A 19,076-nucleotide genomic window follows, 5' to 3' on the forward strand; every position below is an offset into this window, starting at 1 on the left:
TGATATGGATTAAAATATATCTCAATGTATTTTTTTCGTCATACTCAGCATATCACAGCCCATTTAAAATTGCATTATTATTGTATTGTGACTTAAACATTGTGATATCGTCTCATGGGGCCTCTGGTGTTTCCCACCCCGAACATTTACGATTCCAGTTAGTGTAGCGTCTAATGTAAGAGTTGTTAATAGTGCTATAAAGACCTAAACACGCATGTAATTTATATGACAGGACAGTAATGTGACACGTCCATTTAAAAGCGTAACAACTTAAATTTGTGATAAAAGAGTTCTGCAACTCAATTTTATTCATCAAAATCAGCCATAACAGTTAAAGCGGTACTCCAGCATTGCACTCTCATGAAGTTGGGGGACAGATTTGGAAAAAAAAGGTCAAAATTAAGCAGCATAAGCTGAGATATCCTGTCTTTTAACTCCTAGTATGAGTCAAGCTTTAAAAAAAACCCTGAATCCTACATTTCCCATAATGCAACAAGTTAGTATCTTTCAAAAAGCCGAGCTGCTCTGGGAGCCACAGGAGGCATCTTACAGCTAATTTCTCAGTCTGAGTGGTTCTCCTCCTGACGAGTGCACTGAGCCTCATGAGTTAAAATCTGCAGAGTGCCCCTTTAAAACTCTTAATCACATCACGCTGCTCTCAGCATCCACATCACACACGCAACAGATGCTGTCGGCCGCCGTCTCTAGCCGACGCTCATCACAGTAACGTGTCGGAGGCTGGTTACCGCTTGTCCGAACAGATGTTCCCTGCCCCCCCTTTTTTTGTCAGACCGACCAAAGCCAATCCCCTGCTGTTAAACATGCTCCCAGAGGCAGATGGCTGCAGGACCATCATCAATACATATCAAACCACACTATGTGATCTACACGTGGTTTAGAGGCAGACTGTTGCTCAAAGTGGTCTAATTTCATGTTTTGTTTTCATTTTTTCACTTCGTATGTGACAACCAATCAGTTCTCTGGAGCTAAATGTCTGATTCGGGTTAAGTCCAGACACCACAAGTTTAAAAAATAATCACTTTGCGCTGACTAGTTTATTCTCCCTGCACAATTACCCATGTAATAATCACTGCCTCCGTAATTAATTGAACTTTTTTTGTGATCAAAATTGTATTTAGTTTTTTTTCAAACACTGGGTAGAAATTGCCAGAAATACATTTAAAATGATCAGAATTATCTAATTAAAATTCTCTTTATAGGATTATTTAAAATCTTAAGTTGTTTTTAGGTCCTTTCCTTTTTTAACGTTCCTGATTTTGTTTGATTTTTGGGGGGTTTTTTTGCAAAATTTTAAGGTCTTTCAAAAACATGGGGGAACAGGCATTGTGCAATTTGGCGATGAGATGTCCTGCAAACTACAAAAAAATTATTAAAAATTTGGAAAATTGTTTTTTAAAAAGGTAGAGAGAATATTTCAGAGGAAATATATTTTACATTATCATAATTATATATATTTTTAATTATTTTACAGAATTATTGTAAATTTGAAGTTGTTATTAAGGTAATTTTCCTTTTTTACAGTTTGTTTTTTGTTTTCAATTTTCAAGTAATTTTCTTTCAAAAACATGGTGGAAAACAGGTAATGAGCAATTTGGCAAAGAGATGTCCTGCAAACTGCAAAAATGTAATACATACGGAAAATCGTTTTTTAAAAAAAGCTAGGGAGAAATTTACAAAGAAACACTTAAAATTATCATAATTATATATTTAAAAATTAATTATACATTTTATGTAGCTTTTTCAAGTCATTTCCTTTTTTTTCAGCGTTCCTAATCTTTTGTTTGTTTGGGGTTTTATTCTAATTCGTTTGCCAATTTTCAGGTAATTTTCTTGCCCTTTTTTGCTCATTTCTGGGTCATGTATTCTCAACATGCTCATTGTCTTCATCCATGTTTTTTAACGGCAATTTAGTTAATTTGCCTAGGTTTCAGGGTTAACTGTAACAACTGCACTAATTACAACTTTGTCTGAAGATAAGACACAATGTTAAAAAACAAGAACTGTATATATCAGTATGTGTTGTGAGACGTGGGCGTAGACACAAGAAGAGACGAGTTGCCTTTTTGTTACTCCCACTCCAAACAAGCTTGTCCTGCTGGTTCCTATCAAAACTACATATTTACAAAAATCAGACATGGAGAGCAGAGTGGAATTCAGCACAACACAACCTGGTCCACCCGAGGCCCTGCTACGTCTCGTTTGGACACATTGCCTTGACCTCGGTGCAGTCAGAGGATGTTCGGTCATGGACTGTGTCAACAACAACACACAGGAACACACACACACTGACCCAGCGTATGAACACCAGCTGCTACCAGCCCCTTTCCTCTCCCTCTGAGCTGCAGTGCCCCAGTTGCCCCTCACACATGTCTGACCTGTGCTCCGGGCCGCTGGGAGCCCACATCACATTCACAGCAGCCTCATGACTGTCTGAGAAGGGGCTTTTATCTGACTCCTCACATCCTTTCTTTACACCGGGGGTCAACACAATGTGTCAGACAAGACAGATGTTTGAGGAGGTGTGGTGGAGACAGAGAATAGCCACACTTGTAGAGTAATGTGGGTGGAACAATGGCGCAGTGAGAAGGTGCTGGTTTTGTACTGCCCACTATGGCTGACTGGGAGCTTCAGATGAGAGAACTCATGGACCCGGAGGCCTCTGAACAAGCAGAAAGGAAAGCTCACTTCTATTCCAGTTAGCAGCCCTGGTTAGGTCACATTGGCAACCAGGAATAGCAGTGTAACAGTAGACAGACACAGTGGGGTCTGATCATGCCAGGCTGGATGGGGGGGTATCTGCAGATCTGGCAGACCTGTATATGTTTGTAGTCTATAAACAGAACTCACATGGAGGCATTGGGAAGTTAGAGCTGACTGGAGACAGCAGCGCTAAAAGCAGGTGTTTGTGTTGCATGCGAGAAGTGACAGACCAAACTCCATTTAAAACTCTCGCCTCTTTAACTTTACTCGCATTTATGCAAAATGTGTCTGCATACAAGTGTGATTTAAGCAATTCAAAATGTCAAAAGGGTGTTTATAAACATCCGGCATAAAAATAATCCGAAACAGTATAAAATCTGAACTTTATATACACTTTTTACACAGCTAGCTACCGCCCACAAGGGGAAACTTTAGTTGACGAGCAAGTTGAGAAATAACGGGCAAAGACCACAATAAAAGTAGGATTTTTAAAAGTGTGAGTAGGTAATGTTTACTGTATATATGCCGAATTACAAATAAACTCAAATTCACTTATGGAAAGCCGCAATAAATGTTCTTTAACGCGTAGTTTGCCCGTATAAGAGCATAATGTTAAATTTGTTATATTTTTAAACGTGGTTTGGCGAAAGCGTCTATTCTGACTTCAAAGACTAAAAAAAGACATCAGAAGCAATGCAAGACTGACAATATAATACCCAAAATATTCTGTCTAGTAGCGCAAACTACAAGCAGCACTTCCAGTTTGCTCTGCTCTGTTTCGTGTCTCCCTACAGTCCGTAACTCCATCCGCCGCTACAACTAATTACAAGCCCAGCAAGTGCTGAAAGCAAACACCACCACAACTACAACCGACCTAAAACCACCAAAACACATTCAAACGAGCTCACATTAAATAGAAACCAACTTACTTTAACTCCAATGAATGAAACTCCTCTCTCCCTCCGCTGTTTTCATCGCTTCAGCTCCTTTAAATAAAACCACGTGTTGTTTTTTTTTTTTCTCCGTTTCTGCGAATTATTGAGGAACAACAGGATCGTTTATGGGCTTTTTGTCCCGACGCGCTTTTGTTATGATAATCCTAAAAGCCCATAGACTCTTAATATATGCTGCAGATATGTGAGTGTTCACAAAGGGAGCTGTCTGCTTGCCCACTTTGTTAAAACACGGGCTCATCCACTGGTGCGTTGGTATATCCCCAGTTCATTCAAACCAGTGCGGGAGTTTACAGTCATTGTAATCTGTCCATTGTCTCCTTCCGCGCTGCTCGGATAGCGAAGACGCTGTCTCACAGTGCCGGGGCTCCGGTGAGAGACAGTTGACTCACAGTCATCTCTGAGCCCGCAGAGAGTCTGGGGCTGTCAGACTGAAGGAGAGAAAAAGAGAGAGGAGGAGCAGGAGGGGAAAAAGGTGGAGATCCTGAGTCACAGCTGTGCAATGAGAAAGAGAGGGGAGGAGAGACGGCGGTGGAGGGGGGACTAACTCTCACTGGGTGGCACACATCTTCATCCACAATAAAGGAACTGATCAATAACATTTATTGATTCACTGATTATATTCATGTCTTTTTTCTAATCTAGGAAACAGATTCCCTTGAAAAATGTCAGCACACACACGTGTATATAGGATTAGGGCCATGTTAAAGACAAAAATGTATAAAGTCATAATATTACAAGAATAAACTTATTATATTATGGTAAAAAAAAAAAGTTGCAATATCTTTTTTTTAGTAGCAAAATTAGAAAAAACACGTATTATGACTAGAATGAAATTGACTAGAAAAAAAGATGTAATTCTATGAGAATTAAGTTGTAACATAACGAGAATGAGGTCTTACTTTTACGAGAAAAAAGGCTTAATTTTATGAGAATAAAGTCGTATTCTTATGAGAAAGGGGATATTATATTACGGAAGTAAACATATCACCAGCAAACTATACCACAGGCAGTCTCCTTGGCAACCACTGTCCCCGGTCTCAGCTGTGCCACAGTGGCACGACTTTATTCGTGTAAAATTGCAACATTTTATTCTCATATAATCAAGACTTTCTTCTCGTAAAAACTACAACTTTACTTTCCTAACATTACAATTTTTTTCTCATAATATTACTATTGTTTTTCTCAAATTATTATGATATTTCTCTTAATATTAAATCTTTATTCTGAAAGTCTCAAAAAAAGAAAAATCCTAAAGCTGGCTCTAAAACTCCACCTTACTTCACCTTTCCACCTTATTAGTCAATTAAATTATGTTTACTTTATAAATTTAGTTTTATTTACTTAATTTTGTGAGGTTGATGAAATTTGACAAGCTGATTTTATTTAAAAAAATCTAGGACACCAAATGCCTCAAAAAATGTAAGCAAACTTTTAGTCTTAATTTATGTTTACTGACTAATTGTTGAGTTTACTTAACATTTCGTTACATTTACTTGATTTTGTGAAGTTGTTGCAGCTTAGAAATGACAAGTGAAATTACCTTGTTTTTTAAGTGTTAACAACTTCAGTAAACCAAGTTAGTCCGACTTAACTCGATCATCACAAAAAGGATTTTGCCAATGACGAAGTGAAAGTTCTGTTTTGTTTACATGTTTAAGAAAATACAAATATGATTTTGTAGTTTGCAACAAACATACAAAATACAGATATATAGCACAGTATACTAAGGTTGCTTAAACTCAAAAAGACTGATTTAAATAAACTTGTTTTTAAGCTGCAAGAACTTCACAAAATTAAGTAAATATAACTAAATTTTAAGTTAACTTAACAATTAGATATAAAGTAAATATAAATCAAGACAAAGAGTTATATTTACTTACATGTTTTAGGGCAATCAGTTTCCAGGGTTATTTTAAGCAAAATCAGCTTGTCAGATTTTACAGTGTTATGTCAATAAAGTTGTTTTGAACAGACAGAGTGCCACAGTACATGTCAAGGTGTGGCTCCCTCTATCATATCATAGCATACTTTTATCACTATATAAAAGAACAAAGGTGAAGCCTCTGCATTTGAGAGCCATAAAAAAACACATTAAAGGGAGTATTCGGGGTAAGTGTTCCCTCGAGACACATTAGCCTCTGCTATAAATATTACGATAACGGTTTGGCATTACTTGCTTGGTTATGATATTTATCTGCCCAACTGACTCGAATTAGAGTCGGTGTGTTTCTATTGAATCAAAAAAAACAGTGTAAACAAAAAGGCAGAAAGATAAAATAGTTTGAGGCCACATAGTTCAGTGGTGGAACAAGTATTTAGATGTTTTACTTGAGTTAAAGTAGCAATAAAACTGTGTGAAACTGTGTAAAAACTTAATTGTAAGTTAAACGGCCCCAGATCTAAATATATAGCCTAGACCATATGTATTTTTCAAAAATACAAATACATACAAATACACCTGATAATACAAATCTAATAATATGTCATTCCATTCACACTTCCACTAAATACATACATTTAACTATTTTTCCACCTCTAGTCAATACAGTTTTAAAGGTAGCATTTGTTAAGTATTCTGTACTCAATACAGCAAATACTGTTTTTGTCACAATAATTAATAATTCATCTCGAAAGTAAAATAAAATAAAATTTAATGGTAAATAAGGTGCCAGAGTACATTTTAAAAAAGCATCAAAACAGAGCTTGGTCATCACAAGAAGTTCAGGGGAAGGACCCCCTGGACCTCCTACTGAGGTCTAGGCTAAGCCCCCAGTGTCCTCAAATCCAAAAAATGCTCCTGTCAGATATTTCAAATTTTTAAAAAATAGAGGAATATTATGGGCAAAAAGTGTAAAGTCAAAAAGTCCTCAGTCCTAGCTTGACTTGGTGGAGTAGTTTGAACTATGTATTAGTATTAGTAAGCATAAACATGAATAACGTGTAAACATAAACATTTAAAAAATATATCATGAGTAAAAAGTACAACATCAAATAGCAAGAAATACTCATGTAACATACAAGTACCTAAGATCTAAACAAAAGTATCTACAGTAAATATCCATCGCATTCAAGTACAATATTACCCAGTTCTAGGGACCCAGTATGAGAAAGTTATTTTTGTTAGACACTACCTGTTACAGAATACCTGGAAACGCTGACCAATTAATGCAGACTGGGCTTTTTCAGCAGGGGGGCTTAAAGAGATAGGCGCTAAAACCGAGTGTTTCAGGCAGAGAGAAAATACAGGTATATTCAGGCAGACAGTATGAGAAAAGTAATGTGTTTTTGGAAAATTAAAGCATGGAAACATGTTCGAGTAGAAACCCAGAACACAGGTCTGAACCTAAAAATGACCACAATATGGGACCTTTAATGGTAACAATCATGTTTAAAAACCAGCTTGTCTTACGCTTCATTCCCAATGTACAAAAAACCTGCTAACGACTGGCTTTTTAATGCAATGGGAACGCGTACGATCAGCATTCACACCCGGGTCAAATGACTGTGCAGTAGACATGGGTTTTTAATCGTTCAAATGGGCATTGATGGGAACAAAACACCCGTGTGAACGCTGTAATTTCAGATCGTTAACAGGCGAGATGCAATGACCATCACTGTCACCAATTACTGTCCCACTCCTAAGCTGCGTTCAAACATTATTCAAAATTAGTCTGCACCGAGTTTGAGAGAGAGACTGAATAAATAAGAGATATATAAAGAGAAGCAACTGATGAAAAGTTTTCAAAGACCGCTGATCCTACTGCTGTTCTCCGGCATGGACACGCCAACAATAGAAGAAAGGCAGACTCATGTGCTGCAGCTGTGTGTTCATTGGCAGGGGGAATAAAGCCAATCACCCATATTTAGTGGGTTTACCAGTATTTCAAAAACCCATGTGCTTTCACTAATAATGATGGAAACGGGTATTAATGTCCTCACTCCTCTTCCCTTTGAGTTCCTCATGACTGACTGAATCAAGTAGACTAACCTTTATCCCTTTAAAACATCAGCTCATCCCGCTTTGAACAAACTGGCTTAGTTTTTACATGCCCTTTCATTGTTGGGATTTCTCTCCACCAGCTCTTCTGATTTATGTTCCAAATCCAACAGATTACTGCTAAAGCACATCTTCGTTTTGTAACATTACTGACTTTTTACTGCTTGATTTTCTACTAATTGTAACACTGACAAGTTGAAGCCATCTACCAAAAAAAAAAAGGAAAAAAGAGCAGGCAGCACCAGATCTGTGACACACAATCCGTCTCGTCATAGCTTATGATGCATCCTCTGGACCTTACTTCATTTGCTTTGCAGGAAACATTTAAGTGCACTACAACTTATTACTCATATAATGTACATAACCCATGGGAGTGGCAAGTTGTTGTGTAACCAATAGTGTCTGATCCACTTCCTGCTGTAAAATTAGATCTGTATCAGCCTCCATTAACACTAAAGAGAGCGATACCGCCCTGTCAACAGCCAGCTTTCATGTCTACTTCAGCTCTTCCCTCCGTCATTAAAACGCTTCCAGGACGCCGTCAGTGAACTCTGGTTTACCCGCACACTCATTCTTCCACCTGAAACCCCCTCTGGGGCTAAAGTGGGATCTGTCTGTGGGAGAGGGACAGTATAAATAGCCCTGTCTCCCTGCTCAGGTTACCCAGCCAGAGTCCAGGTTGACATACCAAAAGACAGAGGGACACAGTGACAGACAACACTCATGTTCTTCTATGGATACGTCGCAAAGTCCTGAGAGACACTAACACTGTCTGCAGAGAACATTTAGAAAAGAGTGACATGAATCCATGCAGTATGCTTGTGTTGTTAGAATTTGGTGCACGGTAAAGTACGAGGCACAGATTGTTAATTTGTGCACTCTGAAAGTGACAGCGACATTTCTGCACATTCAGCTCTGAAAAAATGATGAATGATAAAAGTAAGTGCAATATTTACGAACTTTGTTAGATTTATTCTTTAGTGAAAAATATATGAAAAAATGTTAAACTTTATATCTAAACGCGACATATTTAATCTAAATGTTAAATGTTACATCTAAAAGTTAATTGTTAAATATAAATATTTATTGTTAAATCTCAATGTTAAATATTATCTCTTAATGATAAACATTAAATCTAAACTTTAAGTGTTGCATCTAAATTTGAAATGTTTTATCTATATTGTGAAATATTAAGTCAAAATGTTAAACCTTTATGTTAAATATTATCTCTAAATGTCAAGCATTAAATCTAAATGTAAAATACTAAATTGAAATGTTAAAAATGCCATATCTAACTCTAAATGTGATTTAAAAGTGACTTTAAAAAATTTGCATCACTTTTTAATTATGAAATGCAGAGAAAAGTTGCTGTTACCTTCAGAGTTCATATCTTTACAATCGTCGCCCAAAGTAAAGGCAGACAAGAAAATGAGAAATAACACAACAGTGTGTGATTTCTCAGCCGCACAGAGGGAAGTTCACATCCTGTGAGTAATGATGAGTAGTGTCCCTTTAACTCGTAACACACTGTGCTCCATCAGAGGCTCTGATGTAATCTTGTATGAATTTCCATGATTAAATTGAAACGTTTGCACAGTTTACAGTTTTACTTCCTCTCTGATTTATTAAAGCAACACTGCAAGATTGTGATGCATATTTTCATCAAACAGAACAAAAACATTTCTGGTAATTTGTGGGCCTTCCCAAAAATTGCTATGACAACAGCAGCGCATGTAGATGCAGCAGCCAGTAGCTCCTCAAATCCTTGCAACTTTTTTGGTATATTTTTCTATTTTTCGACTCCATGGCCCCTTCTGCTGCAGCAAAACTTTTCTATGATAGAGAACTTCTCAACATCAGGAAAAGTTGTGTGGGGTTTGGACTGAATGGAGTAGATCACGAAATGATCTCCACCAATGGCATTTGCCAAGCGGCCAATCAGATCAGAGGGGAGAAACGACACCAAAAGTGACGGATGAAGAGAGGGAAGAGAGCCGGCATCAAGGCAAGGCTGACCCGACTTGGACCGAGTGCTGTTCCTTTACCAAGCCTTCTCCTGGCTAATGTCCAGTCGCAGGAGAATAAAGTGGATGAGATGTGATTAAGGCTCACTCAGCAACAGGAGATCAGAGACTGCTCTGCACACATCTTCACAGAGACACGGTTAACCCCTAACACCCCAGATAAGCTATTACACTGGATGGGTGGACCATGTTCAAAGCCGACAGGACACAAGACTCTGATGCAAATTCAAAAATGCACTGCAGGAATTGAATGATGTCATCAGCAACAACATGCCATTTTTTACTCATTTACATTATCCTGTGTCTGTCTACTTTCTGGGTTTGTGTTTCTGGAGTCTGAAAAATCCAGTTAACCTCTGCCCTCGCTTCCTCGCAATCCTTTACCTTTTAAATGCCAAATCCCAGGGGGTCATTTTAGTAAAATTCTCCAAAGCATCTAAATCTAAGATCCACCCAGGCTGCAGCAGATAGAAAATCAATTCATCTCTTCCTCTGGTTTCTTCGACATCTGCGTGCCTGAAAGCTCAAGCTGTTAACTCATTAACACCAGAACCTCTGGCTGTTCTTCAATTGTAGCTATTTAAAAGCGCAGACTGTGCATTTTATTGAACCGACCTACTGCCTTGTACGCTGCATTTTCATTGACCAGGCACGGAGCGGATGGAAATGAGATCATACACGCAGGCAGGCAGGTAGGTAAAGTGCGACCAAACTTGCAGAAACAGAGAGCATCCAGTGCAACAGAGTGCATCATGGGACAGGCGTTTGAGCCAATTCCTACCTTGTGACAGGCGGACGGGCTGTGTGACCTGGCGCCCGTCTATAGCACAGAGGTTCCCACAGGGGTGTAGCGTGATGACCCCTGACCTGTTCTCTATGTAGCAGTGCTGGGCAGCCACTCCGGGGCCCTGGATGTTGATGTCCATGGGACCATGACCCAGTGTGGTCCGGCCTGGGAGAAGGGAGGAAGAGTTAGGAAAACACCAGTGGTCCACCTCTGATAATATAATATACAAAAATAAACTAACAAGGAGTTCAGATAAAACAGATTATTGTTTTTTTCTTTCCATAACAAAGACAGTATCATAAAGAAAATGCAGCCGGGTCTCCAAGAAGACGTCGACATTGTACAATTCTGCAAACCACAAATGATCTACAATTCAACGTTTTCTACATGTCATATCAGTGTTTCTATAGTGATTTTATGCCAAAACATGATCTGTGAATCTGTGGTTTGCAGAAATGAACAACACCAACAACAATTGTGTTTTATATGCTTTATAAACCTCTGTATCATAATCCTACTTTACACCTTTTTCTTTATATGTAGATTCCTAATATATATTCTTTATTCCAAACAACTACAAGAAGCACTGCTTAATTGTGTTATCTTTGACCAATGATTAAATATAGCACTTGTAAATAATTTGTTTTTAATTGGTTAAAAGGAGAAGTCATAGCCTCACATCACATCATACTTATGGGGTGCAACACATGTGCAATGAAATCAGGTCTGCTCTTGCCAAAAGGCTCAATAGCTGGTGCACTATCATAGAACATTGGGATGATTGATTCATTTTACTCAGGTGTTAACCCTCCTTCAGTCAGAATATTTTTGCATGAAAAATAAAGATATAGACAAGAATTCCAAATTTGTAATTATTGGAAAAAATCTGGATTATAAGAGAAAAAAATTCCACCCAAAAGCACCTGCGCTGCCACAGTCTCTTTATTCCTCGGCTGTCTGCTGTAACCCTCCAAAATCTCCAGTTACACTGCACATATGTCATACCACATAGCTGCCATGGGGTCAAAGAGTGTATCCAAGCCTTCATTGAACAGCCTTGCCAACAATAAGGAAGTGCAGCCTGTCTGTGACCTGAAAGGCAAAACCGAGGGCAAAAAGAGGACGCACTTGTCCCACCACTCGCTGCAAAGCTTATTGCTCTGTGCACACGGTTATAAGTGAAGGCGACTCAGATGCGTGTATCAACATTTAATCCTCTCTCATTTGGACTGTGATGTCCCAAAACTCAGAGGTCAACATTCAGAGAGACTTTAGTGAGAAAATCGACATCCCGCACACCTCATTTGCGATCAAGAGTAAAGTTTAATCAAACGTTTCAGTACAAAGACTTTCATCGGGTTATCTTAAAAGACAATATGATAATTTTAAATAGGTTGTTTGACCCATGTAGATCAATCAGGTCACACCCATTGCAAAATGTTGTTATTAAAGTTCACTCTTGATTGCAGTGTGCGAGTTTTTGTTCTGCTTTCAGCGGTCTTTGGTTTTCTTCAATGTAGCTGTCAACCTGCAGTTTTCACCCTAAGAAAATCAACCTTGAGTAGTAGGAACAATAGTAGCAGTGTTGCCCTTCAGAGTCTGGTAAAATCTCAAAGGCAAGCATAACAAACAAAAACACTTTACACACACATTTTTACACACACACTCCCCCCACACACTGACTCACACACACTATCCTTGCCTGGACATAACCTCTGGAATCCCCCTGCATACCAGCCTGCAGAGGCACAGACAGAGACAGGAAGGCCGGCAGACGCACAGGTACAGCCAGACACACACACACACGCACACGCACACGCACACGCACGCACACACACACACACACACACACACACACACACACACACAAACACACATGCACGCACACGCGCACATACAAACACAGAAAACAAAAAGACTATCATGCAAAAAGGCAAACCAAAGGCCAAGAAGTCAGCAGACAGAAACACATGATGAAGCCTGCCTGCAGCTCAGACTGAGACAGGCGAAGTTGAAAGATAGACAGAGGTGATAACAGGTCAACAGAGACGTATAAGTGTGTGTTTTGTTGTTGTTGTTGTGGCCCTTTGTAAAACTTGATAAATGTAATAAAAGTAATCTAAAATGCACTTAATGTAATAAAGCTGGCAGCACAATAAAAAGTTAATATCGAAAATCAATGTGAGGTTGAAACCTAATACGTTTACTGCTCTGTTTTCGACTATAACTGAATAACGCAAGTGTGATTAGAAATGTTAAAAGTGTCCTAAAAAGTTTTCAAAAATAATAATGAAATAATATCATCCAATTTCATGTTACATTTACAATGACAATAAAGATATTCTATTCTTTTTATCTAAAAATAATAATATAACAATTATTATATTATTTTTATTGTAATATAATTCAGATTATATCTCACCCTCAGGCAGGGGCAGCAGGGTGATGGCTGTGCTCAGTCGTCCACTGCCCAGGCTGACCAGATGGGGGCGCTCTGCCTGGAACTTCAGCCCCTTTCCAGTCTCAAATAGATCCAGTGGAGTGCTCTAAAAAGTGGGTCACAAATAAAGTGTTAATTACATTTATCTTGAGTTTGGATGAATGTGCCTTTTTTTAAATCAACAGTTTGTTGTAAATGTACCGTTCAAATTGACTGATTATGAGGCTTTTCCTTTCTTTGGCCAGGAAAATAAAAACATTTGCGGAAAATGTGGTTTACTTGTAATCATAGAGGGGGATGTTCTTAATAAGGGTGGTTATAAAAATCCCACTTCTTGGTAGGCTTTACTACCATTTTAGTGCCATTTATTGTTGCATTTTTTTCCACACAAACATGCCACAAATTGCATTATATCATTCAAATAAAGTGGTATTTATTTTGTACTAAATAACTATTTGTACAAACTCACTCCAAGCTACAGGTGCTATAAATCAGAGACTGACTGGGAACACCTACACTGAAAGTCTCCACAAAGAAAATGTCAATCACAGCTTTGCAGACATTGCAACATACTGTGTGTCACATTTTCTGTCTCTACGGCAAAACTCTAGCCCCTTTATCACTGACTGTTCAAGGTGGGAATATCACGCCACTCTGCCACCTCGCCATTGTGTACATTAGGTACAATTACAGAATTAGAGAATTTGTCTTGTCTTTCCTGCGTCACATGAGGTAGTAACAGTGTGGATACGCCGCTGGACAGCTTCAGGTTGAAATGCTGCAGGTTACAACGTAATATAAGGAGCTGGAAGGTCCCTGTAGGGCAGATGGGAGGGACGATGGATGGGTCAAACAAACCCAGGACTTTCACTTCTAACGAATATAAAGCTAAACCATGATTTTTTTTTAAACCTAAGCACATGCTTTTATTACCTAATCCTAACCATGTGCTTTTGTTAACATCCTGGCACTGGTTGTAGCATCCTGGAACATCAACAGCAGACGCGGGAGGATACCGAGAGTGTAATCTGTACACATGAGAAGCTGTTTAGTTGTTTAGAAAGTGCTGCCAATGCTTATGTTATATGTCACAATAGAGGCTGACAATGTTGTGTGAAACGTCACACCCCTCACGCCTATTTTGATTCTGCTATGCCGGCATGCTGTCTAATATTACACACTTTGAGTGGGATGATGCTGCCATCATTTGGTTCTAAAAAAATAAAAGAGGCTAAAAAAAATGGACCTGCGGCCCTACAGCAGGATCTCTGTGTACAAAGTGCTGCTGTCTGGACAACGAACGGCACACCGTGAATGGGACCTCATCAGCAATTATTTCCTGTCCATTAGCTGAACTAATTGGTTTTGCATGACACAAACAAAGTGAATATCTCTTATTAGAGGAGAGATAACACTCATATTTCTGTCCTGCACAAATGGCAGTTTTACTGCTCCACTAATGCACCAGGCCTACAGCAAGCGGTCCATCTTCCCCTCTGGAGCTGAGAAGAGGAGTCTGAATGTCTTCACTATGGGAGGTCATTTCCATAGCTGGCTGCTCTGGCTGTTTACATATTCCTCCACACACTGAAGGAAGTGTGTGTGTGTGTGTGTGTGTGTGTGTGTCGTCTTCCCCTTCTCCCCCCTCTCCCCCTTGCAGCTCTGCCTGAAGCACCACCGTGTGCTCTCGGCACAGCGAGGGGGAAGGGATGTCACCATAGCAACAGCACTCCGCAATTAAGAAACATGAAGCTCCTGGAGGGCGATCAACGAGCTAACTTGTGATGAGCACTTCTCAGCACAGCGATGCCTGAGCATAAAGACAATCCGGCTTTTTAGTCGTCTCCTCATTGTCAAATTACTGAGTGCGGAGGGGAGTTCTGGCAGGGGTGCAGCAGAATGTGTTATGTTGGGTTTTTCTCTGCAGCTTTACCTCCCAGGGTTTGACATAATTAAACAAATTACTTCTCCTGTTATTCCAATGAGAGAAAAGAAAAAGAGTTATATATATTTTGGTGTATCAGAGAGAAATAGGCAGTACGCCAGTACAGCCCGCAGGACTGATCGCCCCTTCCCCTTACATTTTGTGTATGGTGCATACATTTTAGCAACAGCCAATTATTTCAATTGTCCGATTTTGCCATACTATGCGATAATTTAGATCAATCAAATCGACCAATCATTTTTCTGTCACATGGAAGGTATGAACATACTTTTCAACCTTGAGACCTCAATAAGGGAGGATGCAAAATAGATATAAAAAAATAGGAACGCACGTGCACGCACGCACACACACACACACACACACACACACAATAACAACTAAAGCAGCAGAGAGCAGCTGGATGAGAGACGGAGTGACGCACTGAGAGTAAAACTTCTGCAGAAGTCACTTTCCACAGTGTAAATTTTGACTGTTCTGTCAGTCTGCTGCGATCTATCCATCAGTCGTGCGATAAGCAAAATGTGTCACTTATTTTCAGTAGGCCTACTTTTTTTGTCATTTGTTGAAAATAGTAAAATCAATCTCAGTTATTTGGGTTCACAGAGGAATGGCCAGACTGAGCCTCGCTCTCGCATCCACATGCGCACACACCTGGCACACACTCTGTATACAGGCACGTTTCATAAAAACAAAACTATTTCTGTGCATTTTCGGTATTAACTCTCTAATCAGCTGCTGCATGTTGGTGAAACACAGGACACACTGTGGTGAGGATGGTGCACCACAGACTGTGCACACTCAGAACACACAAGCTGGAACCTGTTTCCATGAATGATAATTTTTTCTTGCAAAATAGACAAAAGAGCCTAAATTTAGCAGAACTTTACTGGAACTGACAGAGAGGCATCTGGAAATGCCGGCGCCTTCGCCAGTTTGACAAAATTATAAAGCTGTATATTGTTTAGTATTGCTTAATTTTGTGTTTTATGCTTTGGTGCATGAAGGGTTCTGCATATAGCATTTACAGAACATTTCACCCCTGCTTGCTTGATTAAAAACACATCAAAATGCATAAATATTTCAGGATCCTGTCTATTTATCAAGTGATCCTGTGTAGTGATCGGAGCAACTCTGCTTCATAATTTAATGATTTAACAGATGATTTGATATCTTTTATAATTCAGCATCACTGGAAATTCAGCATATCATGCCAGTGACAGCGAGGTGTGCCTCCATCACTTAGCATTCACTTTACTTTACAAATTAGTTTCACATCACAGCAAATGATTTTTCACTCACATTTATTTTGAGTCGACTGAAGAAGAGCGTGCTCCATAGTGCTGATAACGCTCTGTGCCAGGTGAAGTGTTAAATGAGTTGTGATGGGCGTGGAGTCACTCACTGGCATGGGATTTGCATTTTTAAAAAAGTGACTTTTTGTCCCAATTTTGGAGCCCTTACATTCCTTATTTACAACCTGTACGCGATCATTGACCCAGCCTCTCGCCTGGTTAGCTAGCCGTGTGTGTGCTAATAGGATTATGTGATTGTGGTGGTGCCGTCGGTGGAGTGGGGTCAAGCCTAAGAGGATTGCTGAGATAGAGACTCACTGGGAGGCACTGGGAGGCTTACTGGGAGGAATGGGAGGAGAGGGGAGATGTGCCAGTGTGGGGGCAACAATGCAGGATTCATACGGCCTCATCTGCTGTGTGCTGCTGCTCCCATGTGGTGCACGCAGCAACATCCTCTGTCTGTCAGTTCATACACAACATGTAATGCGCAGGTCTGAATCTGCATACGCAGTAAATACCAGATGTTTCTACATCTGTAACTTTAAAATAATGTTTTTGATTAGGTTTTTACAGAACACATCTGTACTACAGACCGTTTTTGTATATGTAAGTAAATTATCGATGCACGATAATGATCAGGACTGATAATTATCTGCCCGATCATGTGTCTCCGCCGGTGTCTCCGAATGTCCGCTCTGCTCTTTCCGAATGTCCGCTCCGCTCTTATTCTCCGCAGGTGTCTCCATACGTAGGCTACGCTCTGCTCTTATTTTCCACCGGTGTCTCCTCCGTTCTCATTATCCACCAGTGTCTCCGCCGGTATCCGCTCCGCTCTCATTCTCCGACGGTGTCCCCGTTGGTGTCCGCTCTCATTCTCCGACGGTGTCTCCGAATGTTCGCTCTCATTCTCCACAAGTGTCCGCTCCGCTTCACCTTTGTTCCCATTCTTGGATCGTAGCTTTTATATAAAGAATTATTTCAAAAAAATATTTTTCTAAATCTATTTATTTCTTGGAATTTGTGGAACATTTCCTACCAAGTTTCTCATTGCTTTTTTTTGCTGTATTTTTGAAAGAAATCAAATAAATTCACTCAAGTTTCAAAGGGTTAAATACTTGTGAAAAGCATCTAAAAGCAGCACAAGAAAAGTAAATGGTTAAGCTAACTGTCAGCACAGAGAAACAATTTTCTTCTCCATTAATAATAATTTGTTTACTTTTCATTATTCAACTCAACAGAATCATTCTTTTGTCGAACATGCTGGAAAATTACGTTCTTGCTGTATTCTTATTTATGTTCCCGTTTTCCTTGAAATATCGGCAGCGTCCCAGTTTCCCCACAAGAATCATTAAAATTTCATCTTGTCGTGTTTATCTTCACTTCTTGCAGCTTCTAACTGCCATACATGTACAGAAAAAAAGTCTGAAAACACACACACACACACACACACACACACACACACACACACACACACAGTAACTTATGTCATTTTTGGTCACATTTAATAGACTTACATTAAATTTCTGGAGACTGCCCGTAACCCTAACCACTGACCCCCAAACCTGTTTTTTTCCCCAATTGGGGACACAGCTTTTGTCCCCATTTGCACAAGCTGTCCCCAATTAACTGGCCTTCAGTCTTAAGTGTCCCAGAAGGTAGCCTAAGTTGGACACGCACACACACTGCCTTCCCTTTAATGCCTGATAGGATTGTCGGACCCAGCAGGTGGGAAACGCACACAACCAATCTCCGGCTCTGTCTAATTACTGACTCTGGCTGAAGATTCCTGCTTTACAGCACGCTGACATATGCTGTCAGGACGCGTCCCAGCTGTACTGCCTGACCCGACCTGCCGCCTCTTCCCTCAGTCAGACCTCCAGCTGTGTATTCATCACATCATCACGGAGCGCCAAAAATCTGCCAGAGCGGCCGACGTGCTGACATTTAGCATCAATGGATGCTGTTATCAGAAGAAGAGAGCGCGCACTGTGTGTAGGAATGAGTTCACACTGGAAACATGGAACAAATCTGACACACTGAGAACATATGACGTTGTTTTTCTGTTACTTTTGCCAACTCTTGCTCTCTCTATTGTTCCTTTTTTAACATCTCCAAAAACACACTCACCTGTAACACCTGGTGGGTTTGCCGTCCACACTCGGGCATGTTCCTGTTCAGTCGGTCCATGTCCACTGAGCTGTCTCCCTGCGACACATGAAGGTCCTGAGAAGGAAATGAGGACACTTTATTAGCCGGATGGTGAGCGATAAATGTCGTCATGGGTGACTTCATCTCTGCTGGACAGAAACGGTTAAGTTACAGCATCGACATTTTGTGTGTTTTGTGTAGCCGTGGTCAAAGTGTGACCATATTTAGTGGGATTCCCCCTCCCCTCTCCACCGACACTAATGTGTCAAGGTGTGATTCATAGTGTGAGCGCACACACACACGTAACAGATGGTTGTCAGCATTTAGCAACACACTCTGAGGAAGTAACACACTTAAAACACAAACACACATTTAAATCTCTTGGTAGTTGACACATTCACGGGAAATCAGCCACCTTGGCTGCTCTCTGGTCTCTCAGTCTTTATGAAAACACTCACACACTCACACACACACTCACACACACACACTCACACACACTCACACACACTCACACACACTCACACTCACACACACACACACACACACACACACACACACACACACACACACACACTGCACCCAAATCCCACAAATTCCTCTCTTCTTACCAGTCATTTTGGGGTATTTCCATCAAGTCAGCACTAAGCAATCAGCTATAAATATATTCTATGTCTATCTTGGGACACTTGTTAACCCACTAAAATCTGGATCAACATAACTTTTCTTCTGCTGCTTTCAGATGCCTTTCACGAGCATGTAAACCTTC

The 19,076-nt window shown here is 40.0% G+C and overlaps 1 protein-coding gene across 1 annotated transcript in view; it reads right to left on the minus strand.

The window, feature by feature from the left end:
• The window catches only part of phldb1b (pleckstrin homology-like domain, family B, member 1b), a 157,148-nt gene that overhangs the window by 102,522 nt on the left and 35,550 nt on the right, over positions 1 to 19,076 (minus strand). The window contains 3 exon segments of the mRNA XM_042486315.1: positions 10,480 to 10,650; positions 12,908 to 13,031; positions 18,290 to 18,385. Coding sequence (XP_042342249.1) covers positions 10,480 to 10,650; positions 12,908 to 13,031; positions 18,290 to 18,385 — 391 coding nt within the window.

This window comes from Plectropomus leopardus, chromosome 5 (assembly GCF_008729295.1).
Source record: "Plectropomus leopardus isolate mb chromosome 5, YSFRI_Pleo_2.0, whole genome shotgun sequence".
NCBI classification, from domain to species: Eukaryota; Metazoa; Chordata; class Actinopteri; order Perciformes; family Serranidae; genus Plectropomus; species Plectropomus leopardus.